Source organism: Eumetopias jubatus, unplaced genomic scaffold, assembly GCF_037043125.1.
Source record: "Eumetopias jubatus isolate StellerSeaLion01/CBP00866 unplaced genomic scaffold, mEumJub1_p1.0 scaffold_9, whole genome shotgun sequence".
NCBI lineage: Eukaryota > Metazoa > Chordata > Mammalia > Carnivora > Otariidae > Eumetopias > Eumetopias jubatus.
Genome location: NW_028274815.1, coordinates 124,862,476 through 124,889,283, shown reverse-complemented (window position 1 = coordinate 124,889,283; position 26,808 = coordinate 124,862,476). Strand labels below are relative to the sequence as shown.

Below are 26,808 nucleotides of genomic sequence, written 5' to 3'. Positions count from 1 at the left end.
CGGGGGGCTCCCTTCTCTGCCACTGACCCGCTGGCCCCTGCCCACCCGCCCGCTCCCTACAGCTTTCATCACTTTTGTCCAAGGCTTACACTACCGCTGTTAGTGTTTTTTCTTTAAATCAACTGACTCTTAAGGTGCAAATACATGTGTCTAAACTCTAGACTCCTGTGTCTAACTGCCCGTTTGACAGGCTCCACCTGGATATCCACCATGCCCTTCAGACCCGGTATGTCCAAAACCGAATTCCTGATTGTCACCCCCAACCCCACCACACTCATCCCCATGTCAGTGACCGTGTGCCCACCCTTTCAGTCGCTTGGGCCAAAGCCCCATGCCCCCATGCCACGTCGAGTCCCCTCCCTTCCATCCCTCATGTATAGTGTGTCAGCAATTCCCATCAGCGTCTCTTCCAAATGCATCCAGAGCGTGAGGTTGCCTCTGTGGTTACCAGCCCGGTCCAAACAACCATCCTCTCCAACCTGATAGATCTCCCTGCCTCTGCCCTTGACTTCCCGAGTCTGTTCTCAACACAGCAGCCAGAGGGACTGGAAATGGGCATGGCTTGCCTGGGGCGCCCAGTGAACAGGGAGTGATTTGTGAGAAGTCAAGATTCGGCAAATAGGTGGAGATAAATTAGGGGAAAAGCTTAGAAGCCCCACAAAGGAGTCTGGACATGAACATGGTTAGTGGGGAGAATTGCAGGGTTTTGAGCCAAGACGTGATGTAGGAAACCAAAGGAGCTCCACGTCCATCTCTGGGCTTTTGCCCCTGCCAGGCCTCATGCCTGGAATGCTCTCCCCTCTGCTTCCTGCGAGGTCTGCTGTCCTGGAAAGCTTGCTTCTGCATCTTTGAGCAGGTGTTCCTTTCAACTCAGAAATGTCCTGAATCTGATGCCCTCCGCCATCAAAGCCTGAGCCCCTCCATCCCTCTCACTCTGTGGCTTCTTGTTTATTCATTTATTCATTCACCCAACACATGTTTATCTAGTAGTATGTGCTGGGCATGAAGACCCGAGATGACACGACGCATGATAAGACACAGAGGCTCATGCCTTCACAGGACGAGGAGGTAAAGTGTGATGAAGGCTCTAATCCAAAGTTTGTTCTTGACACATAACTTTCAAGATGCCTATTAGATATCCAAGGGGAGATGATAAATCAGCAGTCAGAGGTACACGTACCTAGTTCAAGTGTGCATCATCAACATGGGGATGGGAGGATATTAGCAAGCGAGTGAGCGTAGACAGATCTGAGAATAGGGCCAAGGACTGAGCTTTGGGGCTTCGAGATTCAGATGTTGGGCAGCAAGGAGAAACCAGCAGAGGAGCATGAGAAGGAGCACCTGTGAGGTGAGAGATGAAAGTGTCCCGGGGAGAAGAAGGGAGGTGTTTGAATGCTGCAGAGAGGTCTGGTAGGAGACTGAGAACTGTGGTGGCATTTGGTGACCAGTGGCCTTGACAAGAGCAGTCGGATTGGATGCTGACGCTGAAAGCCTGGTTGGAGGGAGTCCAAGAGAGAAAGGGAGGGGAGGAACTGCAGACTGTGAGCAAGGATCACTCTGTCAAGGAGTTTTGCTGTGATGGCAAGGACACACCAATAATGCGAGACAGGTCAAGAGTGTCTTTGCAAGCGGGGAGGGAGCACCCAGCATGTTGATGGGGATGAGCTAGCAGAGAGGGGGAAATGATGCTACCGAGGACAGTGGAGTGCTTGAGCGGATGGACATCTAGTACATAAGGGGAGAGGTTGCTCGTTCAAGGACAGCTCACTGTCGGTAATTCGAGGGAGTGCGTGGTGCTGTAGCTCATCCAATCTAAGTTGCCGGGGAGTGGAAGACAGCCACCCCGGAGAGAACAAGTGGTGCCAGTTCAACTTTGATTGTGAGAAACATTCCAATTTCGGAGATGCTAAGCTGTGCTGTAACAACAGTGTCTCTTAGAGCTGATAAAACAGGGCGTGTGCCGGCACTGCCACTGGTGGGGGAGGCGCTGTGGGGTCCGAGCCCTCCGGTTTCCCCAGTGAGTGAGGGGAGGGCTGGAGGCAGCAGGTGGAAGGCTGAGGAGGAAGCAGAAGGGATTAAGCAGTCACCTGGAGAGGGGACAGAGGGAGGCCTAGGGCAGCTGGAGAGCCAGCTAAGGCTCGTGGTCATGGATTCAAAGTGAGACCAGGCGGCACGAGTGCTTCTCCAGCCATGCTTGGGTTCACAGGCGCAGGCGCTGACGAGGGAGAGAGTTGGGTGTAACCATTTGAGGTTTTGCAAAGTACAATAAAGCCAGAGGAGGGCAAGGAAGCCGACGGTGCAGGCACCGGAGCGCTCTGACTGGTGGACGAAGCAGTTACTGCCAGGTACGGAGCGAGGTGAGATCAGGATGGGGGTGAGGGGCAGTGAAAGGAGGCAGGATCCGCCCCCCCCCCCCGCAGTCCCCAGCGACGGACTGGAGGAGACAGGCAGATTTGAGAGCAGGACCAAGGACTGAGCCCTGGGCACTCAAGGTTTAGGTAAGGGAAAAGGGGAAACCAGCAAAGGTGCGGGGGAAGGAACAGTCTGCGAAGTGGGAGACGCACCAGAGCGTGCGGCGTCATCTCCCTGCTCCTCACAACAGTGCTGTCTGGTAGGTGCTATTATTACCCCCACTTTACACGAGGACACTGAGGCACAGAGAGGTTAAGTAACTTGGCCAAAGCCACGCAGCTAGGACGTGGAAGAGCAGAGTCTGGATTTGAACCCAGGCCGTGTGGTTCCAGAGTCTGTGCTTGTAGCCACTACAGAACACTGCCCCCTCCCATGTGCAGATGGGCACGCACGTCGGCACGCATCTGCACACACCCTCGGGCCCTTTCAACAGGTGCGTTCTCCATCGGGTCTGTACGCAGATCTGTGTCCGTAGCACGTGTGGTGTGTCTGTTCGCCCCTGTGTGCACCTGCTCAAGTCCATGCAGCGACTGTGTTTATACGTGTGGGCACCTGCATCCATGTGGTGTGGGACCCCCAGATGTGTAAGCGCAGTGTATGCCCACGTCCGTTGGGCTGTTTGCCTGCAGACAGACGTTCCCAAACATGGATGCGCGTGTCATTGTCTGAGTGTGTCCACGCCTGTGTTTCAGTCTGTGGGCTGATGCTGAGAGCCACGACCACCACATATGCGGACATGTGCAGCTACCTGGCGGGTCGTCCTTCCGTTTGCCCCTCTCCTCCAGCTGTGCGTGCCCTTCAAAAGGCCCCCAGCCCGGGACAAACCCTATCTTGTACCTTCCCTGAGTCTGCCAGCTGAGTGTGCTGGAGACACACTGACCAGCCAGGCTTCAAATTCATGAGCACAGAGCCCAAGAGGGCACTCGGCCACGCCTGGGCCTCTACGCGTTCTGGACTAGGCTGGCTTCTGCACGCCCTGCAGACATAGCCGCACAGCTTTCACGTCTCCTCACACCGGTCCCTAGTCCTCACTCAGGGAATGCATGCTGCATTCAGAAAACAGGAGCCTTCACTCCGACCACGGACCCTACAAAGCCAGGCACATGCACCCTGCCTTCGGCCACCCCGCTGACGCAGTGAAGGGTGCGAGCCACCCCCTCTCAAGGCCAGGCCCCCTGTGGCTCTCTGCACCGTCCGAGGCTGCACGTCTTCCCTTCGCCTTCCAGATCCGCTCTCCTCCCTTCTCCACGCTGCCCTGCGCCCCAGGAGGATGACCAGACGCATACCCCAGGGGGGATCCCAGCCCTCGGGCTCTAGTCGGGTCCAGCCGCTGGGGAGCAGAGGCAGGAGGTGGGAGGGTGGGCGAGAGAGAGAGAGAGAGAGAAAGAGAGGTGGGAGTCTTGCTTCCCTCAGTGTCCCCTCTGCGGGTCGCCGTGGGCTGGCTGCATCCACAGACAGAAAGGCATAGCGCCTGTTGCCTGTCGGGTGGTCCCCCTCTCCACACAGCCTCTTTGTCCAGGTTCCGGCAACTACTCCCACCCCTCACGACCTCAGGGCCAGGGCACCCCATTTTTCCTTGTGCTCTCCCTGCATCCATCCCACATATTTGTAAACAGTCCCTTGATGAAGTCCTCTTCAACTGACCCCACGTGAAGGTGTCCTGTTTCCCACACGGCCCCGGCCTGCAGGACGCCATCCGTCCTACAGCACCGATTTCTCCTTCCCCCCGGGGTCTTCCTACCTGCCTGAAAACACACTCTTGTATCTCCTCTCTTCGCCCCACATCCTTCCTCAGGCTCCGTCCATCTCTCTACTTCCTTCCACAGCTAAACGTCTCAAAGGAGGGGCCTACACCTGCTGTCTTCATCCCTCGCCTCACATTCGCTCTTCAGCCACCCACCCCCACATTCCAGTGAGACTGCCCTTGGCAAGGTCACCACCAGCAGCCGCAAGACAAAATCCAGGGGACGCTTCCCTATCCTTGCTTCATGCAGACTCCCAGCAGCACTGGACATGGTTCTCTCCTTAAAACACAATCCTTTCTGGGTCCCATTGACACAAGGGTCCTCTGGCCTCACTGGCGACTCTCTCTGCAGGCTCTGTTGGCTCCTATGCCCCTCCCCCGACGTGGGGGGACCTCAGGGCAAGGGTGGCAGTTTTAAAATGCACTCAGGAGCCACTCAGTACTTTTCTGATGGAGCCCAATCTCCCTCCCCTTGAATATGGACTGTATTTTGTCACTTGCTTCCAATGAATAGAATGTGGCGGAAGTGACAGTGACTTCCAACAGGTCATAAAAGGCCCTGTGGCCGCCTCTCTCTCTCTGCGCTCAGCCGGCAGCCATGTTGTGAGGACCCTGGAGCAGCCCCATTGAGAAGCGCGGGCAGTGAGGAACCGGGGCCTCCCTCCCGCCAACAGCCAGCAGGGAACGGAGACCTGTAGTTACGAACCACGAGAACGAGCCATCTCGGCTGTGGATTCTCCAGCTCAAACGACTGCAGCCCCAGCCAACAGCTTGAGCGCAACCTGCAACATGCAGCCCTAAATTAGAACCACCCAGCCACCCTGCTCCAAAAGTCGTGAGCCGCAGAAAATGTGTGATGTAATAAATGTGGTTTTTGTTGCTGCTTCAGCCCCTAATTCATGGGCGGTTTGCTGTGCAGCAAAAGGACACATCAGCCCTTGACTCTGTTTTGTCTCCCTCCACTCTCTCCCTAGATGAATCACCCAGTTCTATGGCTTTAAATACCACATATATGATGGAGACTCACAGATCTCTCTCCAAATTCTGACCTCTCCTTTACAAGGCAGACTAGAATACCTAATGGCTTGTTTGACACCCCCCTCTTGGGTGTCTGAAAGGCCTCTTGAACACACTGTGTCCCAGATCGAACATTCGGCCCCCCTTGTCCATATCAGGAAATGGCACCATTCGGTAGCTCAGACCAAAACCCAGTAGTCATCTTGGATTCCATTCCCTTACTCTCCCCTCCTTATACAACCACTCAGCAATTTCCAATCCATTCTGTCTCCAAAATGCCTCTCAAGTCCATACATGCCTCCCCATCTCCCCTGCCACCTCCTCGGTCCAAGCCAATGCCATCCCTCCTGGGCTGCCTGACAGCCTCCACTCTGTCTCCCTTGAAATCCATTCTCACAGTAACCTGAGTGCTCTTAAAATTGGAATGCCTCACCCTGGGTGGACTGTGAAAATGACCACCCATTCCTGCTATTCCTGTATGCATGTGGCCTTGCTGCTTCTGCCAACAGGAGGTGAATCTTCACCTCTTTAATCCAGACTTGCTTTAGCTAATGGGATTCTAGTAAATTCCACACAAACAGAAGCTTGAAAAGTGTTTGCATGCTGAGGCTTTGCTCCTTGCTGCTCTCAGAAACCCTGCAACCACCACCATATGGATGAGTACGGGTTAGCCTGTTGGATGATGAGCAACATGTGGCCCATTGGCCCAGCTGACAGCCAGCCAGCCGCTAGACATGCCAGGGAGGTCACTGACTGCCAGCTGACTATAAATACATGAGTGATGCCGCCACCAGCATGTGGGGCAGAGATAAGCACCCCAGCTGAGCCCAGCCCAAACTGCCAAACCACAAATCATGAACAAATAAAAGGTTCTTTTAAGTGACTCAGATTTAGAGTTTATTCGTTATGCAGCAAAAGCTAACTGATACAATCCCCTTCTCAAAGCCCTCCAAGGATTTCCCATCGGATGGATTGTACATAGTACAAAATCTAAACTCTAAATATAGACTAAACTTTCACTATAAGTAAAATATAAATATGGTTCTATTCTAAATTCTAAATACAGGTCTATGATCTTGCATCTCTCTGGCTCTGTCCAACCTCACTTATGCCACTCTTCCCAGGACTCACCACACAGTAGCCAGTTCCTGGAGAGTTGCCAGCTCTCCCCTCATCATGGTGTCCCCTCAGTCTAGGACACACCTCTCCCGGTTCTGCACTAGGCTGGCCCTTCTATATCTCTCAGGTCTCATTTGAAACGTCACCTCTTCAGAGAAGCTTTATCAAATTTGCCTGACTCTTTTTACTATCAGTCTTAACACTTAGCACTGTTTATAATTCTGTTTTTACTGATGGGATTATTTGACTAATGTCTTTCTTCTCTGCAAGACTATAAACTACATGAGAGCAAGAACAACGTCTTGTTTTTACTTGCAATTTTATCCTCAGGACCTGGCACACAGTCGGTGTCCAAGAAATATTTCAATAAATGAATGAAGAAGAATGGTAATAGTAATTAATTTTGAAACTGCTATTTCTAGAACATTCTACCTTTAGCCAGGTACTGTGGAGAGTGATCAACACCCATTATCTTTATGAACCCTCACAACCCTTACTTACCTCTTTAAAGGCCCTTTCTCCAAATATAGTCACATTCCGAGATACTGGGGATTAGATTCTATTATTATCCACATTTTGTAGAAGAGCTCACAGAAGTGAAGTGAATTCTACAAGGTCACAGAACTAGGAGGTGGCTGATCAAGAATCCACATCAGTGTCATCTGGCTCCATGCTAGGGGTCCTAACTGTGACATTATAACACTTCCCAACCCTGGGCTCTGCCTCAGAAAGGGAGAAGTGGAGGGTATAAGCATTACCCCCAGGGAAGTTTGGAGGTGCCCCAGTGGGTGAATGAGACCATGGGGGCTCAGCCACCTCCCCAGACCTCTACTACCTCCCCCAGCCATGGAGGGACACAAGTACTGCCCACCATCTCCATCTGGAACAACCCCAGTCATCTTGCCATGGGGCAGTACAATGCTCCCTCCCCTTGGAAGAGCTCAGGACCAAAACAGAGACTGAGGTCAGGAGGCTCCCAATCTAGAATCACATGAGGAATGAGCATCCACAGCTGTTCTCCAGGACCGTCAACTCTGCCTTCCATCTAGGTCACACTCTGTGCCTCCCTTGATCGTATCAGCCGCTAATATTTGTGGGGACATTTCCATACCGTGTGCCAGGCCATGTGCTTATTCCCTTACACACACTTTCTCACTGAGCCTCACAACAGCCCTGTGAAGTAGGCTTTCATTTTATCACCCCTTTACAGAACAGAAGAAGCAGCAGAGCCCGCGCTTAAAACTCAAGACTCTGGGAGCCAGGGTTTGAATCTAAGCTCCACCATTTCTATCTGTGTGACCTTGGGAAGGTTACTGAAGCTCTCTGTGCCTTAGTTTCCTCATCTGTTAAACAGAGTCACTCATATTACTTATGTCCTAGAGTTGTTAGGGGCATTAAATGGGTTGAACTATGTGAAACACCTAGCACAGTGCCTGGCCCACAGGAAGTGTTGTTAAAGATACGTTGTATGGGCTGAATTGCATCCTTCCAAAATTCGTATGTTGAAGCCCTAATCCCCAGTATCTCAGAATGTGACTGTATTTGGACAAAGGGCCTTTAAAGAGGTAAGTAAGTTAAAATGAGGCCATCAGGGTGGGCCCTAACCACTCTGACTGGTGTCCTTATAAGGAGGGGACATTTTGCCACACAGACACCAGAGGCATGCCCTCGGAGCAAAGCCTGTATGAAGACCCAGCAAGAATGTGAGCCCAAGAGCGATCTTGGAAGAACCACACCTGCCAACACCTTGATCTTAGACTCCAGACTCCAGAGCTGGGAGAAAATAAATCTCTATGGGTTAATATATCCAGTCTGCAGTATTTTGTTAGGGCAGATGAGCAAATTAATCCATAAATATGTAAGGTGTGCCTGATAATGAAGGTCAACTGATGAGAGAACAGCAGAGCTGGGACTCTGACCCCAGAGGCAATCTTGGAAACATCATGCCTTCTGGCCTCTGAGCACTCTTCGGCAATGGCTCCCCTAAGCACCTTCTCTGACAGAAAGGAGAAAGTTCCTGCTTGAGGTGCATACTATTTTTATTACTCAGCCTTGCCATGCTTTTGTCTACAGAGGATTTAGGGCCTGGCTTTAGAACTCATGACAATGTCCTATTCAGGACTTTAGGTATCTATGCGTACCTCAGGCTTGCCTCAGTTGTGAGATGCTGGAAGATCACTGCCCCTGTCAGGAGGAAACCTATGTTCTTGCCCTAACCACATGTTCTTGACCTAACCATGCCATTTATGAGCTGCACGACCTTCAGCAAGTCCCTGTATCTCTCTGAGCCTCAGTTTTCTTAAAAAGAGAATGTGCATGACTTTGGCTGTCATATGTTTAAACTAGCATGTTCCAGGCAGTGGACAGAGTGCTTTTACATTTTATAAGAGTCCAACAAGATGGCATCAAGTTGTATTATCACCATCCCATTCTACAGATGAAGAAACTGAGGCTCCAATAGGGGAAGCAACTTATCCAAGTCATATAGTATAGACAGCAAAGCTGGAACTCTAACTCAAACCCTTGTCTGACTCTAAACCCATATTTTTATTTTTTTAAGATTTTATTTTAAGTAATCTCTACATCCCAGTGTGGGGCTTGAACTCACAACCCCAAGGTCAAGACTTGCATGCTCTACCAACTGAACCAGCCAGGGGCTCCTAAACCCATCTTTCCCATACAGCTGGGGTGCGTGTGTGTGAGGCTGTGAGTGTAGCAGTGCCTGTCATGTAGGCTCTGTAAAGTAGCATAACTGAGGAGATAAGACTAACCGACCACCTAAAACAGAGCAAGATGAGGAGGTCCAGAATCAAACTCGAAGATGGGTGGTGGCAAAGACAGCACATAGAAGGAAAAAGGAGCAGAGTGGCGTGGAGAGGATACTCCCAGCTAGAAGACCTGCAGGAGCAAAGGTGTAGAGACGGAGATGGGAATGAAGCCGGCATACTCAAGGTCAGAGTGCCACTCAAGGACAGAAAGAGTCAAGGTCAGAAAGAGCCATACTACATCCTTGAGCAGGGGAAAGGTGAGATGATGTGGTGGGTCCTGGTCACCACCACCACCACTGTCATCATCTTCACCAACCTCAGTTAAACATCTACTGTGTGCTAAGCGCTGCCCCAATACCTACATGTACTATTTCATGCAACGTCTCAACACCTTTCTGGAGTAGGTCTTATTATTATCCTTATTTTGCAGATGAGAAAATGAGGTCCAAGGAGGTGAAGTACCTGATCCATGGTCACTTAACTAGTAAGTGGTCAATCTAGGACTTATACCTAGTCTGTCTGCTTCCATGGCCCATGACTCTAACCACGTGGGAGGTCCTCTGAGATCTTTGGGATAAAGGGGCTGGAAGTGGGCAAGGGCAGGTAGACTGGATGGGCTCCAGCACCCACCTACCCCAGAGCTGGCACCCACCCTCGTTTTCCAGCTTCCTCTTCTCCAGCTCCGCCTCTATCTGGTCCAGCACCATGGCCAGCTCCCCAAGGATCTTCTTCAGGTAGCTCACATCATCGTGCTCCAGGATCTTGGCCTGGGGACAGGACAGGCAGGAGCCAGAGGAGTTGACTTGGCTTCCATCAAGCCTGGATAACCAAGGCTGGAAGGAACTTGACCCAAACCCCCTTCAGCAAACCCAGCCTCCAAATATTCCCCTCAGCGTAGAGGGTGCCTCACTGTTACAAACAAAGCACCCTCATCTGGGGCTCACACACTCCTGGGAGCTTGGCTGTCCTGGCCAGACCCGGCTCTTCCATACGCCAGCTTCTATGAGGATCGGTTGATAGCAGCTCATTGTTGCCCTTTCTCCAGAGTTACTCTCAGCCAACAAGAGCTGCCTGGAAATACTCGGGAGGCTGTCTCCCATCCCTCATGCCCCCGCCAGGCAATCTGTAGCCAATGACTGACTGACACAGGGGTATACAAATCTTGTCCCTTGCCTCCATGAGGGTTGACTTTGTGGTGACACTTGTGCTGCACAGCTCTCTGTGGGATCAGGTGAACTTGGCTTCTTCTTCCTTTCTACCCTCCCACCCTTACTGGGTTCTCCTCAGAACACTCCTTCAATGCCACTCTTACCCAAGAACCTCTGTCCAATGCTCTGCTCTTAGGGACACATCCTAAGATGTCAGGAGACCAAGGCTCCAGTGGGACAGTGCCCTGCCTAAGGTCAAAGAGCCAGTACGTGACAGAGGAGTCAGGATTGGAAAAGCAAGCCATTTTATGTCATCAGCGGATCCTCTATTTAGAATGAGCTTCTTCCATTTGATCTGTTTCATGGTGGGGAAGGGAACTGAGCAGGCCTGGAATCACTCACCATGAGCTTCTTCTGTTTGGAAAGGTAGGGCTCAGAGAGCTGGGGCTCCTCTTCATGGTCCAATTTCATGAGGTCTGTGGTGGCGTTGGCTAAATGTCCTGGGGAGAGAATAAGGAAGGCCCCATCTTTCTGATACCCAGAGCCACTCACACCCCTTCTTCCACAAGTTTGCAGGTAAGGTCCCACTCAAACATTGATCTGGGAAGTAATAATATCAACAGCCAACACCTAGTAGGCACAACAGGCTGCAACATAGGGATGGATGACATACCATCCTGCCCTAGGCTCAGGCTAGTGGGAGAAACAGACACATAAAGAAAGCTCTTTTACAGCACGATCAATCTGTAATGAAGAGTGAACCCCCAGAATGCTGTGAGACACAAAGGGCCACCTGCCCAGGCCACAAGGCATCAAGAAACCTCACTGAGGAGGAAACTACTCGGGGATGAGGAATTTGCCAGAAATGGAGAGGTTATAAACCTGGACAAAGTCATACTTCAGTGCATGTCTCCCCCCACCCTTTCCTGTGGTAAGGAAACAGGTTCAGAGAGGCTAAGTAATATCCCACACTAGTAAATGATAAGCAGGTTTCAAGCCTGGGTCCATCTGATTCTTAGTCTAGTGCTCACTCACTGTAGCTCACAAGGAAAAACTTGCTTAATGCAAGAAAAACCATAAGAGACTTTTGCTGTCTTGAAACTTCCCATTCTGGTGAGGCAATTTTCCTGAAGATTTAGCTAACCCCATATTTCCTGGGAAAACTGGCCTTTTAAAGATGCTAAAAAGGGAAGGGTGATGGAACAGTGGGTAAATGATGGAACTCAAGGTAGCACCTTGAGAATTATTCTTAATGAGAGAGAAGTGTCCTATAGTTCAACTTTGAGAGTCTAACTGTAAACTGTGGGAGTTATAAGAGGAGGCGAAAGTATCATGCAGGATAAGATCCTGGGGTCTGTTCCAAGACTGAGATGGGATTTCTCCAGAATTCTTGGCCAGTTAAGTCTGGGATGTGGTGGGTCAATCATGCCCTGCCCTTTCTCTTGTGTCCCAGCTCCACTTAGAGATCCCTTAGGCTCCTTGAATTCATCCTGGCCCACCTGACCCCATCATCGTCCCTGCTCCACCTGCTCCTCGCCTGCATTCTCCCCTAACTGCAGCACCCCTCCCCCACACTGAGCCAAGCCAGATGCCTGAGGGGGTGCCCTCAATTCCTCCTTCACCTCCTCCCTGCACCAAATCAGTCCCAGGTCCTGTTGATTCCTCCTTCTTATTCTTTCTCATACTTAACTTCTCCTTTTTAATCCTCTGCCTCCCTTAGTTCAGACCCCCTTATTGATCTCTCTCTGGATGATTCTGACCCAGCCCTAGGCACCGGCACTCTCTCCTTCTGTGCCCTTCTCCCCATTCACACCAAAGAGGTCTTCCTCAAACACATACTTGACCACGCCACTCCCTGCTTAAAACCCATCCCTGGCTCCTCACTGCCCTGAGATAACGTCCAAGCTCTTCAACTCGCCTTAAAAAAACCCAGCAGGATCCTCTCTTCTTACCAACTCCATCTTTCACTGAGTTACCCCACCTGTCCCTGTCCCCAGGTGGTAACATTTCGCCACTCCAAATGCTTGGCATTCCCTGAATGTGCCAGACGATCTCGAACCTCTGGGCCTCTGCTCACACTATTTCTACCTCCTGGAATACTTTTCTCCTGTATTCCTGAAAATCCCCTTCTAGATCCAGTTCAAGATCACCTCCTCCATGAAGCCTGTCCTGATCCTTTAAGAGATCTGACCACTCAAGGCTTTTGTCCTCCTGTGTAGATTGTACAGATTTCTGCCAGAAAATGCAAATACAGTAATCAGAGCTGCCATTGCACACATCCATTCAGGTTACAGTCTATGTGAAAAGTGACCCCTGGACTTGTGCAGTGCACCACCTGTACTGCTATACATGGAGATTTTGATGTATTTATGTCTGGATGTATATGTCTCCCACTAGAATTTGAGTTTCTGGAGACCAGTGGCTATGTCAGATTTGTCTCTGTTTCCTTAAAACCCCGTACAGGCCTGGCACAGAACGAGAGCTTAGTGAGAGTTGAATGAATGAATGAATAGAATGAGTAAGTGAATGAATAGAATGAGTGAATGAATGACCACAGATGTTCAGCTTCTGCCTTCTGATGTCTCACCATCTACCACCCCATCTCCTGGCCTGATTAAAAAAACCAGTAAACATACTCCCAGACCTTTCAGCTTTAGGGCTATATTAAGTCTCATTGATATTTTATGAATGTGAAGGTCAAGTATAGCATTTTCTCTCTTGCCAGTCACCCAGGGCTGCACATGTGGCTCTCCTTAGACTCCAAGAGGGCAAACCAAGCCCAGGAAAGACCTTAGGCTGATTGGAGGGATCACTGCAGGATCACTTCTGCATCCTGTGAGACCTCCCTCCTTCCCCAGTGGGGCTGGAGCCCTGAGATCTCTCTCCTCCAATGAGGAGCAGGCTGGGCCTTCTCTGGACCCCTCGCTGCCTTCTAGACTCTTTCAGATGGCTCATGGCAGAATGAGGAGGGGCCTCCAGCCCCTAGAAGCGGTTAGGGACTGCCTCCACCCAGTCCAGGCCCCCATCACTGCTCACCTAGATGACAGCAGGAACTCCTAACTGCTCCACCCATTCTTCTCTTGGTGGAGGGAGCTCTGTATAATGCACATCAGCCATGTTCACTTTCCATCCCTAGTTTCTCCACTGCTCTTTGGACAAGATTCCATTTCTGTCAGACCTACTCCCCAGACTCACACCACCAGCCACTCATACCTCCCTTGGGCTACACTTCATCCACACTGAACTTCCTTCAGTTCCCCAAACACACCACACCCTCTCCTACCCCTGAAGCTGAAGGGATTCTCTCTCTCCTTCCCCTTCTACCTCCTGGTCCTCCTTGGGTGTTGCTGCATTTCAGAAGCCCTCCGTGCCCCCAAGGCTGGGATGGGCACCTTCTCTTATTGTAACATTCATTGGTTCTAGGGTAACATTTTTTTAAATCAGTGTTTGAACAGGTTATACATACATACATACATACGTGTTTAAAAATTCAAACAATATTAAAAGAATGTACAGTGACAAGTAAATCCCTCTCCTCTCAATCTGTGGTCTCTTAGTTCTGCTCCCCAAAAGCAAACAGCTTCTCGTGTATCCCTCCAGAAATCCTCTGTGTTTGCAAGCACCTATGAGTCCATTTAACCCCCCTTTAAATATATTAATGATAGCAGCTAGTTGCATTTTTTTTGCCCTTCATTCCTACTGACTAATATATCTTAGAGAGCATCCCATATGCTTATTTTTTTTAGATTTTATTTAAATTCAAGTTAGTTAACATATAATGTATTATTAGTTTCAGTGGTAGAATTCAGTGATTCATCAGTTGCATGTAACACCCAGTGTCGTATGTTTATTTTTTTTGTTTAATAGCTGTGCAGTGTTCCATCATATGGGAAGACTAGAAGTGTCCTAGTGTAGGGGAAGACTAAAATTTATTTACCCAGTTCCCAACTCATGCACAGCTGGGTTGTTCCCAGCTTCTTGCTATTACCACCTATGCTGCAGTGAATTATTTTTGTGCATGGTTCTTGGTGCACACATCCAGGTGTAACTGCGGGATCATCTCCAAGGGGTGGGTCTTTCTGTGTTTGATCTAGAGTGCCAGGCTGCCCTCCTGAGAGGCTGTTCAAACGTATTTAGTCCTGCACTGCAATTACCTGGTCACTTGTCGTTCTGCTTCCCTGTGATGGAACTGTGACCCTGGGATGGTAGAAGCTATGTCTGTCCCCATCTGTCCCCAGCCCCCTGCCCAGGGCCTGGGCCATAGGAGACCTCCTCAGTGTTGTTGACTGAATGCAGATAGAATGATACTGATAAATTCCAAGTCTTGTTCGAGGGTACTCTAAAGGGACGAGACCAAGTTCCACAACCTGCCCCTTCCCACTTTTAAACATCAGCTCACTCCCTCAAGAGGGAGGAAGTGACCATTTACTAAGCACCTAGTATCTACTTAGAATCATCACACTTCATCTATCTAAAGGACCCCATGGTGCCTGCACAGAGCCTGGATCAAAGTCTGTAAACAGCTATTGATGGATAATCTGATTTAATCCAACCCCCATTTACTGGGTGTTGGAAACTAAAGGATGAACCAGGCTATGGGCACATCCAGGCTAGCAGTTAGGACAGGACACCCCACAGGGGGCCTTGCATATCTGGGCAGCTTTCCTTGGTGGCACCAACCCTGATGTCACTCAGTGCCCTGGATCACCAACCACAGTCCTGGCCTCCCTGGGCCCTGACCATGTCCTCCACCATGATGGTGCCCCAGCTTCCTATGGACAAGACAAGGAGAGCCTCTGTATGGGATGGCAGGACATGGGGAAGGGCAGGAGAGGGGAATGAGACAGCCAGAGAGGGAGACACATTTCAGTGTGAACAGAATGAATGAGATGGAAGGACAGGGAGAGTGGTGGAGAGGAAGCAAGTGGGAGTCGGGGGAGAGGCGGGGGTGAGGATCGAGCCAGAGGCTCCCAGAGGGAGGGCCAGAGACATTAACAGAGACAGAGACAAAGGGGTAGAGCGAGAGGCAGAGGGGGATGAGGGAGACCAGGAGGGATACGAGGAAGAAGGAATAAGAGACACACAGTGGGAGGAAGAGATGGAGAAGGAGACTCCTATGGAAAGGGAAAAAGTGGGCAAATGGGGGTAACCTGGGGCACTCACTGCGGATCTCGGCCGTGGCGTACTTGGGGATCATGGAGTCAGTGGTGAGCTCAGGGTGCAGGATGCAGCCGTGCGTGTAGGCGTCCATGGGCAGCGCGCCCAGCAGCTCCCGGTACTGCAGCACCCTTGCGTGCTGAGGGCTGCCCGCCTCAGGCATCAGGGCCACCACGTGCTCTGCGGGGCACAGCGGGGGCTGGGCTGGGGGGGGGGTCCCGCCCTGGCCACCTACCCCCCTGATTTGGACAGGCCAGGCTCTGGTACCCCATCCCTCGATCCCAGCATCCTGGAACCCTGAAATATGGAGGCCCACAGGGACCGCCCCTTTCCCCAGGCTCTTGAGATAAAGTCTCCACCAGGCTGACAGGGGATCTTACTGGTCTACCTCATCTCCCTGGAGTCCTGCCAACCTGTCTGCTAGGGGGCAGCTCCTCACCACTCCAGGCTTGTTGCCCGATGGGGGTCTAGGCCCAGTGTTGCCAGGCTTTCAAGAGAAGCCAGAAATCTGGATGCTTAAAACTGAATTTTCTTTGATTTTTAATTGTTGGCAACTCATTCATATTCTTTCTACACAGTACATGTCTGGACCCTGACCCCCTCTCAGCTGGGTTTGCAGCATCTGCCATAGGCAGTGGGCTTTTGAACCTGAAGAAGGCCGGAGGGAGGGAAGGAGACATGGGGCCCTATAGGGTTCTGCGGTGTCGGGGTCCTGCTCACATCTGCAATGTTTTAGGGTACCTGGGCCCATGACTATGGGGTGCCCGGGGGGCCCATGGCCCTGACTGTGCTTATAGGGATTCAGGGGGCTGGGCCCTGCCCATGGCCTGGCATTGTTGGAAGATCCGGGCCCCGTGTGTGGTGACTAGGAGGGCCTGTGTCCTGCTCCCGCCTGGGGGCTCTGAGGACCTGTGACCATACCTCTGACTCCAGAGCTCCTGGGGAAGTAGGCTGTAGCCCCAGTGCTCCCAGGGGTGTGTCTGGGCCAGCTAGCCCTTTCCCTGGAGTATTGAGGAGAGGATTTGTGGCATCCCAAGGATCGTGGCCATGCCTGTAGCTCTGTGATTCCTGGGGGCATCTAAGCCCTGTTTGCAGCCCCATCGTTCCTTTCAGGGAAGGCTGGGTCATGTCCACAGCCCCATTGGGCCTCCTCAGGCTCCCCAAGGTTCTGGGAACCTCTCTGAGCCCATGGAGTCCCTTGGGTCTGTGGCTGAGCCCCTGGTGGGTATGGCAACCATACCTCCTGTAAAGGTTCGCTCCACGTAGTCAATGATCTGGTCGTAGTCACTGATGATATTGTCCCGGTGGATGATGACGGGCACCTCCTCCCCCAGGTTGAGCCGCATGAACCAGGGCTCCTTGTGCTCGCTCTGCGGCAGGCTCACGTCCCGCTCCTCACACACCAGGCCCTTCTCTGCAATCACGAGCCGCACCTGCAGGCGCCAGGGTCAGAGCAGGGAAGGCGGGCAGATGCGGGGGCGGGGGGGGGGGTGCGGTAGATACTCTGCCCGGGGGGGGGCGGGCCATGAGGGAGGGGGGTCAGAGGTCACACACAGGAGGTGCATGGTTGCTTCCAGCTCATTCTTGGACTCCTGGCAGGGATGGTAGGTGGAATCTCCCAGGACCCTGGAGCCTCTTGGCGGGAGGAACACAGCCCTACTCTGGGGCAAAGCAGCAGTGCTCCCTGGTGGTGATGGGACTGGGTTTCACAGCTGGACATATCTGGGATAGGATTCCTGGCTCTGCTGTGTGTGTTTGGGCAGATTCCTTAAACTTTCTGAGCCTTAGTTTCCTTATTTGCAAAATGGAAGTATTAATAGTATCACCCCAGTGTCTGGTACATGGAGGGCACTCAGTTCATGATTTCATTATCAGGATTAGATGCTCAGCCTGGCCTCCAGGGGTACATCTGGCCAGGAAATTCAGAGAAATTCTTATCAACATAATCAATAGCTAAATTTCTCAAATTATTTGGGAAACAAAACAAGGTACAAAATAATTTGCCAACATCAGACGAGTCTTTTATTGCCCCACACACCTTCCCATCTGGTTGTTGAATATTCACAATAGCCTCCCAGAAGAGGGTAGATGGAGAACTATCCCCTCTGTTTTTCTTGATGATGAGAAAACTAAAGGCCAGAGAGGGCAAGTAACTTACCCAAAGTCACACAGCCAAGGTAGCAGCAGACCTGAAACTGGAAGCAATGGGTCCTGACTCCCAGCCCAGTATTCTCTGCCCTGCGGGCACCTTCAGAGACTCCTGGGCCTGTCCCTCCTTAGTTTTTCCCTATGTCTCTAAGGGGTCCCAGACAAATATTTGAGCTGGTAGAAGCTAATGGAGAGCGTTGAAGCTGGGGCCTGCTCCTGACACAGCCCAACATTTCTGAGCTGGAAGACAACAAGAGATCACTTCGTCCAACTGCCCCCTGCCTGTGGATGGAGACTCAAAAAGAAGATGACTTGTCCAAGGTCTCCCAGCAAAAAGATGGCAAATGACTCCACTCCTTCCCACTAATGGCTCCAGTTCAGGGGAAAGGGAGGGCACCCCTGAGGCCAGCAAAAGTGGTTCTCCTGGAGCATCAATGTCCCCACACGCCCGGTAGCTCCTGGGACTGGGCGTCCCCAGCCTCCCTCCCAAGTGCCAGGAGTTAAGCACTCAGAGGGGCAGCATGGTATCATGGTCAGACCTTGGACTGGAGGCCAGGCTGTCAGTTCAAATCCCAGCTCTAGCACCTACTTGCTGGGTGACTTGGCTTTACATCTGTGTGCCTCAGTTTCCTCACCTGTCCAATGAGAGTCCCACCAGCAACTCCCACAGAGGGCTGTTGTGGGGATGAGATACTTTAGTTCCTGCGAACAGTGCCTGGCACACCGTAGGCATAACGTGTCTTAGCCACTTGTATGAGATCATCTAGACTTGAAGCCTGGCTCTGCTTCTTATTTGCTTTGTGACCTTGGACAAGTCACTTGACTTCTCTGATCTTAGGTTCTATGAAATGAGGAATGTAATCCACTCTTTCAAGCATGGCATGAGGTTGGGATGGGATGACGTGGATAAAGTCCCAGCCCAGGAGGTTAATACATGGGTTCTACCATCACAATCTCACACACACACACACACACACACACACACACACACACACACACACACACTACCTCACACCCGTGGCTGATGTCCTAGAGCAGTACTTCATGCCCCATCCTCACAGCTAACATGAACACCCCTTTCCTTGTGGGGAGGGAGAGGCAATGAGCCCTTGAACCCCCAACCCTCATTCACAGATTCATTTGCTCCATTAGCCAAAAGCAGGCCATGCAGACGGGGCTGGGAGGTCCTCACCCTCTGCCACAGCAATGTTATGTGACCTTAGAGCTATCACGGCCCCTGAGCCTCCTTTTAATCATTAGTAGAACGAGGGCTGGACTCCGTGTTCAAGGTGCGCCCTGCAGTGCTGCCGCACTACATTCAGACCACACCAGAGACAGTAGGAGGGAACTGCTGATTCTGTCTAAGAGAGGGGGAGGAACTGTGCCAGAGAGTGAGCACCGGGGGTGGCATCTGTTTGGTCTGGGGATGTGAGTATGTGAGTGCATGAGCCTGAACCTGAGTGGCAACTGCGTAAATGAGCGTGTGTGTGTGTGTGTGTGTGTGTGTGTGTGCATGAGTGTGGGTATGTATGGATGAGTGTCTGAGCAACTGTATTAAAGTATTGTGTGAGTGCATGTACATTAGTGTGGATATGAGTGTGCATAGGCACATGTGTGTGTCCTTATGTGTATGTACAGGTGAGTGTGCATGAGCAGGAGAGTATGTACATGTGTATATCTGAACTCCTGGGTGGTGCCAATGCCCTGGAGAAGCCCCAGAGCAGTCAAGGCTGGAGTTTGGCTGGAGCCGAACTGCCCACTCCCTTCCTCCTGCTCATCCTGGCATCCTCCACCTGGGCGATCTGGCTCCGCCCAGCCATCCAGCCTCCCCAGGCCAAGCTGGGACCACTGAATGGATGGAAACGGAAATCAAACCAGGCCTCTGCCGTTGGCAGGTCCAGACATTTGGCCTTGCCTCCTGGCAGGGCACCTGCCCCCAAGGACCACTCCCAGGTCCTGCTCTGGGACTCCAGTGAGGGCGCCAGGTGGGGCTGGTGCCTGGGGAGGGGACTTTCTTTAGGGATGTAAGAGTTTTGCTTGGAGCTGCCTCGGGGTCCCGCCGGCAGGCGGCCAAGGAGACTTTCTCCTTTAGCTGAGCTGCAGGCCAGAGCCAGGTGCCATCCTGCAGGGGAGGGGAGGGCGGGAGGAAGCCAGGCCCGGGGGAAGGGCATGCAGTCACAAGGCCATCTGCCACTCTGAATCCCAGAGACTGGACCAGACTTAGGTGGTCATCACGCAGTGTGGCCAGCCATCAAGCACCCCTGGGGCAGACTCCTCCCCGCAGGTGCATGGAATTAGCTCACTGGTGCTTCTTGTCATAGTTGGGCACTGTCCCTCCTCACCCAGGCCCTAGTTTATGAGGCAACGGCAAGGTGCTGGCTTGGCATCTCTGCCCAACCCTTTAGTTGCTGTGTGACTTTGTAAAAGACATTTAAGAGTCTCTGAACCTCAGCGTATTTCTCTCAAATACTTTTTTTTAATTAATCAAGGTGAGGGAGTGGCCCACACAGGGATCAAAGGAAAAGAGTTCCAGGCAGAGGGACTGGCCAGCACTAGAGCCCCGTACGGTGTCTGGTGTATTGAAACACAATGAGGAGGTCAGTGTGGCTGGGGCGGGGGGGGTGAGCAGACAGGGAGAGAGATGAGGGCAGGTCCTGTACAGGGCCTTGTAATGGAGACTCCCAGGTTCAGGGGTCCATGAATCAATCCAGGGGCTCTTTAAACTAGGATGGGAAAATTATATGTTGATTTTCAGTAATCTCATACTGACAGCATTTTCTGCAATTATGAGTAGTGTAGGCGACAAAGCATGGTAGTGTTAGCAATGCCTGAAATATTGTCGCCACAGGGAATCACTTTCATCACTCCACACTGCTACAGTACACTCAGCAGGACTTTGACATTACAGGGATCGGTTCTGCCACAGGGTCAGGCTGTATAACGGGTTAATATAGAAACATGTGTTATTATATAATGAATTTGTTTTAAAAGTATGACATTAGCTGTACTTCGATTGGCTTTCCTTTTAGTAATGCAGTGTATTTTATTTTATCCATGAAAAGCATTATTGTGAGAAAGATCCACAGGGTTCCCCCCGTTGATGAGGGGTCCATGACCTAATCACGCTTAGGATCCTGCAGCAGAGCCTAAGGCCATTATGAGGATTCTGGCTCTTTCCCGGAAGGACCCGGTGAGCCACTGCAGGCTTCTTCTTTTTTTTTTTTTTTTTTAGATTTTATTTATTTTTGCGAGAGAGAGGGAGAGTGAACGCGAGCAGGAGGTGAGGCAGCAGGCAGAGGAAGAAGCAGGCTCCCTGCTGAGCAGGGAGCCTGATGTGGGGGATCATGACCTGAGCCAAAGGCAAATGCTTAACCAACTGAGCCACCCAGGCGCCCCAACCACTGCAGGCTTCTGAGAAGAGTGGTGAGATCTGCAGTTGTCACCTGTGAGTTTCTGGGGGTGGGGGTGGGGTAAAGTGTCAAGTGCAACATGGACAGGGCTGGGGGCCAGGACCCAAGAGCTTGAAAGGCAAGGCCAGGGTGGGAGGTAGGGATCACGCTCCACCTCTTGCTTCCTCCTGCCATGTCTGAGAGGGGCCTCTGGAAGACCTGCTCAGTCTTGGGTGTCAGGACTGTCTTCTGACAGGACCCAGGTCTGGGCCTCTTACTGCTGGGGGCAGAAGGTTGGGCCAGGTTCTCCCCACAGGTACTTCTAAGACAAGGGCAGACCCTGAGAAGATGGGATCAGGGAACTTTGAACAGGCTTGTTGCAGGAAGCCAAGGATGGCTCTCAGAGACTCACCTTGGTAGAAATAACAAGAACAACAGCTAACTCTCATTTGGCACTTTCTCTGTACTAGACACCTGCTCTAAGACATTTACATGTGTTACAAAAACCTAATTAGGTAGGTACTAGTATTGTGCTCCTTTTACAAAAGAGGAAACAGGCACAGAGACAGCACTAAGTTGCCCAAAGTCACAGAGCTAGTAAATAGCAATTTTGGTTTTTTAAAAAACTGGCTGGTGCGAGGACGGAAGGATGCTCAAAGGGCTGGGGACACACAGAGACAGGGCTGTTCTTCCTGCCTAGGGAGGGAGGGATGCAGGTTGTATCACACATCTAGTCCATTTTCATGTTGAAAAGCTGAGGACCAAAAAGGGTCAGGACATACATGAGGTCACAAGCTAATGAGTGGGAATACCAGCAATCAGAATGTCTGCAGGTTTGCCCCTCCCAGTCTCACCCCTTTGCCCACCCCCACCCCCCAGCCAAGGAGAAGGAGGCTGGAGGGCAGGAACAGCCTCAGAAACAAGCTAACATCTACACTTTGTATTTAGAACCTCCTCTGAACCCTGTGGCCCCAGGTGATCACTTATGATGGTGCCCAAAAGTTCACTGTTAGTGTGCAATCTTTAAGGCATTGTGCTAAGTTTGTGGCCATGCATGATATCATCCAATCCTCACAACCCTCTGAGGTAGGTACCGTTCCTTCAGCACAGAGGAGGAAGCGGAGACTTGCAGACGTGAAGACACATGCACGAAGTGACACTGTGGGAGGTGGCCCAATCAGGCTTTGATCTCCTGTCTGGCAAATGTAAGTTTGCTTACTGGGCACTTTCTATGAGCCAGGTGCTGCTCCAGGTGATTTAATGGACACATTTGCTGAATCCTCACAATGGCCCTATCCTGGATGTGCTATTATTATTCTCAATTTACAGATGTGATGCCTGAGGCATGAGAGGCTAAGCAACCTGCCCAGAATTATCTAGCTGGTCAGTGGCAGAGTTAAAATTGAACTCTGGGCAGTCTGGCCCCAGAGTCTGGGTTCTGGACCCCCTCACTGTCCTGCTGCCCTCTGGCTCTGGGACTGTCCCCAGATGTCCCATGAAGCCACCACCACCACTCTTGGGGGTAGGCTATTTTCTGCTATTCATGTACCATTAAAGACAGGCTTCTAGATGCTCTACCAAGGGGAACTGCTCCCTGAATGCAGGCAGGGCTCTTCAGGACTGAAAAGAAGGAAACTTACCTGCTTAATTCCTATTATGTGCCAGACACTTAACGTATGTCCTCTTAATCCCCCAGGAATTCTGCAGGGTTGGATGCAAAAGTCCCTTTTGCTACATGAGGATGTTGAGGCACAGAGAAGTGACTTGTCCAAGGTCACGCAGCCAGTAAGCACTTAAGATGAAAATGGAACCCAAGACCATCTGACTGCAGAGCCCATGACCTTCCCACCAGGCTACACTGCCTCTAGAACCCACCATGGTCCCCCAGGCAAGGGGAAGGTCCTGGAAGGGGAGGCAGGAAGATACCCAGGCTGGCCTGGTCACAAATGGGGTTGCAGTGGGTAGTCCCATCCCTGAATAAGGGGCCATCTCAGCCTTAAGTGCAGACTGAATAGGATATATTCCATGGTGGCAAAGGGAAGAGCAAGAAGCTCCCTTGGGGAATGGTGATGGGAGGTACCATCCCTCTGCTCCCTGTCCAGTGCCAGCCACTGAGGCCTGGCTCCTAAGGTGCTGGGTGGGAAGGTATTCTGAAATCTGGAAGTCAGTCTAATTCATCTCCAAACTGCCAGCAACTTGCATAGAGCCTGGCATGCAGTAGGTGCTCAGCATGCATGTGTAGAATTTATGGGTGAGTTCCAGAGTGCCCTGGCTAACCCAACTCCTCCTTCCCCTAGCACTTTAGTGATATCATAACACCTATAATTATCAGAGTCTTGACCCTTTGCCAGGCACTGCTACCAGCACGTTTTGTGTGTCACCTCATTTTACCCTCAAAATAACCCTCTGAGAAAGGTACTGCCATTAACTCCATTTTACAGATTATAAAACCGAGGCTTTGGAGAGGAAAGGCAACCTGTCCAAAGCTTTATAGTGAATTACTGGGGAAGATGGCTCTTCCACTGGGGACTGCCTGGGCTCAGAGTCTATACTCTAAACTGGAGCTACTCAAAAGAGGATCAGTGGGCCAGCTTTATCAGCATCACTGGCAGCTAGTTGGAAATGCAGCCTCTTGAGCCCTACTCCAGACCTGCTGAATCAGAATATCTGGGGTGGGACCCAGTCTCTTCAGGACTGAAAAGAAGGAAACTTACCTGCTTAATTCCTATTATGTGCCAGACACTTAACGTATGTCCTCTTAATCCCCCAGGAATTCTGCAGGGTTGGATGCAAAAGTCCCTTTTGCTACATGAGGATGTTGAGGCACAGAGAAGTGACTTGTCCAAGGTCACGCAGCCAGTAAGCACTTAAGATGAAAATGGAACCCAAGACCATCTGACTGCAGAGCCCATGACCTTCCCACCAGGCTACACTGCCTCTAGAACCCACCATGGTTCTAGAATATCTGGGGTGGGACCCGCAGTCTGTGTTTTAACCAGGATCATGCAGTGATTCTAATGTATGCTCAAGTTTGGGTAGTGCCATCTAGAACACTAAGTTATACCGCCTCTTCAACAACCCTCTCAGCAGCTCTGAGAAGGGGTGGGAATTAGAAGAAGTAACTATTACTATTATCATTGTTGTTGTTATCATCATCATCATCACCATCATCTCATTTCCCAGATGATGAACTGAGCCTGGACCAAGACTCAAACTCAATCTTTGGCTCCTTTCTCTTTACGGAATCTGTTTCTCCACCTGAAAAATGAGTGAATGGAACAAAAGGATCTTCCAGGAAGAAGAGGAATCCCAGGTCTGACAATGAGCGCCACTTAGGAGATCAGCAGCACTCGCTGTTGGGCCCTGGCCATGGTGCTGAATTCGTGCCCCACTGACGGACAGCCGCCCAGAGTGGGAGATTGCGCCCCTAGAGGCTCCCCTGTCTTACAGGCGCAGGGTCTGGCCCTCACCCCTAGGAAGCGGGAACCGGAAAACTCAGCACCAGGCTGTATTCCTAACTGCTCCCCACCCCCAGCTCGTCTGGGTCTGAGAAGGGGCGGAGGGGCCGTCTGTGTCTTTAAGAGCAAAACATAGATTTTAGGGGCCGAACCGAGCTGGTCTAAGGAGATGGGTTAACTCCTTCCTTCTCAGCTCAAGATAAGTGTGGATGCAGGAGAGGACTAGGGACAAACCCTCCAAGCCCTAGCCAGAGGAAGGCTCCCAGACAGGCAGGAGCTGTGACCTGGAGGGCCTGTAGTATCTGGGACAGCAGCTCGGAGGGAGGCCCACCACCGACTACTGGAGCTGGAGGCTGGATCCCAGAAAGCGCTCCTCCTCCCTCCCCGCAGCAGCCGCCCCCTCCAACAGGCCGACTTCCCAGCAGTGCCCATTCCCTTCCCCTTGCCTTTGTCTCTCTTCTCAGCCTTCCAACAGACTGGGTCTTTCTGGGAGGGAAAGAGGCATAATGGATGTTCCCAGAATTGAGGATGGTGCTCCTGGGGCCCAACACAGGGCCAGTCACCTCCCGGGAGAGCAGCCCGGCATTCTCCACCCTCCGGCCCCTGAAACCCCACATTTCACCCTCCAGCTTCTCACCGGGGTCCTCAGACCCCTTCTAACCTCCTGGATCCCCTCCCCCACGCCTCCTAGCCACCGGGTGCATTCTGCTCCCCTGCTCCCTTGGGCTCTACCTTCTGTGAGCTGAAGGACTGGGTCCAGTGGTACAGAACAAGGCTCTCCTTGGGCCAATGGGCGGGGCTGGCCGCCTCGAGCGCGTCGGGGGCCTCCACCGGCTTGGCCGCATCGCTCTCCAGCGCCGAGATGGGCCACCAGCTGCAGTTGGTGGGGGTCAGGTTGTTGGGGGTCGCCATGACAGCCCGGAATCAGAGGGAGGAAAGAAGGAGGCTCCGCGGCGGCAGCTCTCTCTCGCCCAGCATCACATGGCCTCGCGGAGCCTGCCCCTCTGCTTCGCTCCCTCCCTCCCCTCTCCGTGAATGTCATTACTCGCTGTGTGAGTGGGGGAGGGGCGTGGGGGGTCCCGGGAGCTCCTTCCCTCCTCCTCCCCTTGGCGCGCCCCTGGACCCTGCCAGAGAAACCACCAGTCCTCTCGGGTCCGGCTCCCTGGAAGGGTTCGAGGAGCCACAGGGGAGTGGGCCTTGTCCCCCAAATAGCTAATATCTGGCCAGTCATCTGCCAAGACTCCACCATTGTTAATGCATTCTGACTATCTTCCAGGAAGCAAATACCTCTTAGGACAACTGGTGTTATAGAGACACATTCCTTTCATAAATCAGTGTCTGGAAATAGCTTGTCTCTCTTAGGGGCTGTCATTTTCTAGCATTTCTCCTGAAGGACCTCTAAGGACAGAAGGGAGCAAACTATGAAGTCCGGAGCAAATGCTTACATAGCACTTGCTGTGTTCCCCGGGCTTTACAACCATCAAGTCATTGAGCCCTCACAATAACCCTGAGCCTCGTTTTATAGAGGACAAAACTGAGCACAGAGAGGTTAAGTGACCTTGTCCAAGGTCCCGTAGCGAGTAAGTGGTGGAGTCAAGATTCGAACCCAGCTTGTCTGGCTCCAGAGTCTATGCTCTTAGTGATAAGGTCATGATACCATGATAATGATATAGACAAAAGCCCAGCAAGCATTTATCAACCCAAGCACTTTACACGCATCATCTCATTCATCTGCACAATAATCATTTTTACGAGAGGAGGAGGATGAGGCTGAGAGTCAAGTCATTGGTCCAAGGTCACTTCACCCAGGAGACTAAGGCATAACTAGCAGAGCCCATAATGTCCTGCTGTCACTTAGTTTATCCTAAATATTTGTGGGAGTTTTACATAAAGTTCCTTAATATACCCTTGCTTCCCTTGCTATAAATATTGTTGTAATTTATTTACCATTGAGCAAATAGATGCACCAGGAAGATAAGCTTCTGATTTGCCCTCCCTCCATGTGATGCTCTTAAAAACTCCTGAGCATGGGGCCGCCTGAGTGGCTCAGGCGTTAAGCGTCTGCCTTCGGCTCAGGTCATGATCCCAGGGTCCTGGGATTGAGCCCCGCATCGGGCTCCCTCCTGGCAGGAAGCCTACTTCTCCCTCTCCTAGCCCCCCTGCTTGTGTTCCCTCCCTCGCTGTCTCTCTCTCTGTTAAACAAATAAATAAAATCTTAAAAAAAAAAAAAACTCCTGAGCACATCACCCTTTCAGACTGATAAGCATGGCTCTTGAGGAATCAGTGTCCTTCCTTCTACCAGATAGCAAAATTTCCGTGGCCCATGGGCTTCCCTTTTTGCTTTGGCTGCCAGGAAGCTTGGAGCTACATTTTCTACTAAGTCCCAGTTGCCACATTAGCCTTCCTGGTTCAGCAAATTCTTTGTTGCCCTTCCATGAATTTTTTTTT

General features: G+C 51.6%; 1 protein-coding gene across 2 annotated transcripts in view; it reads right to left on the bottom strand.

Moving 5' to 3' along the window:
* Positions 1-26,808, bottom strand: part of GDAP1L1 (ganglioside induced differentiation associated protein 1 like 1) — a 53,501-nt gene that overhangs the window by 1,429 nt on the left and 25,264 nt on the right. Inside the window, exons 1-5 of one of the 2 annotated variants that reach the window (XM_028121994.2) lie at positions 25,093-25,671; positions 16,606-16,798; positions 15,372-15,545; positions 10,611-10,708; positions 9,713-9,827 (exon numbers count right to left, since the gene is read on the bottom strand). In XM_028121994.2, coding sequence (XP_027977795.1) covers positions 9,713-9,827; positions 10,611-10,708; positions 15,372-15,545; positions 16,606-16,798; positions 25,093-25,272 — 760 coding nt within the window. In that variant the 5' untranslated portion in view covers positions 25,273-25,671. Of the gene's footprint in view, positions 1-9,712; positions 9,828-10,610; positions 10,709-15,371; positions 15,546-16,605; positions 16,799-25,092; positions 25,672-26,808 lie in introns of those variants that run through there. The other variant, XM_028121996.2, reaches the window with a different exon arrangement.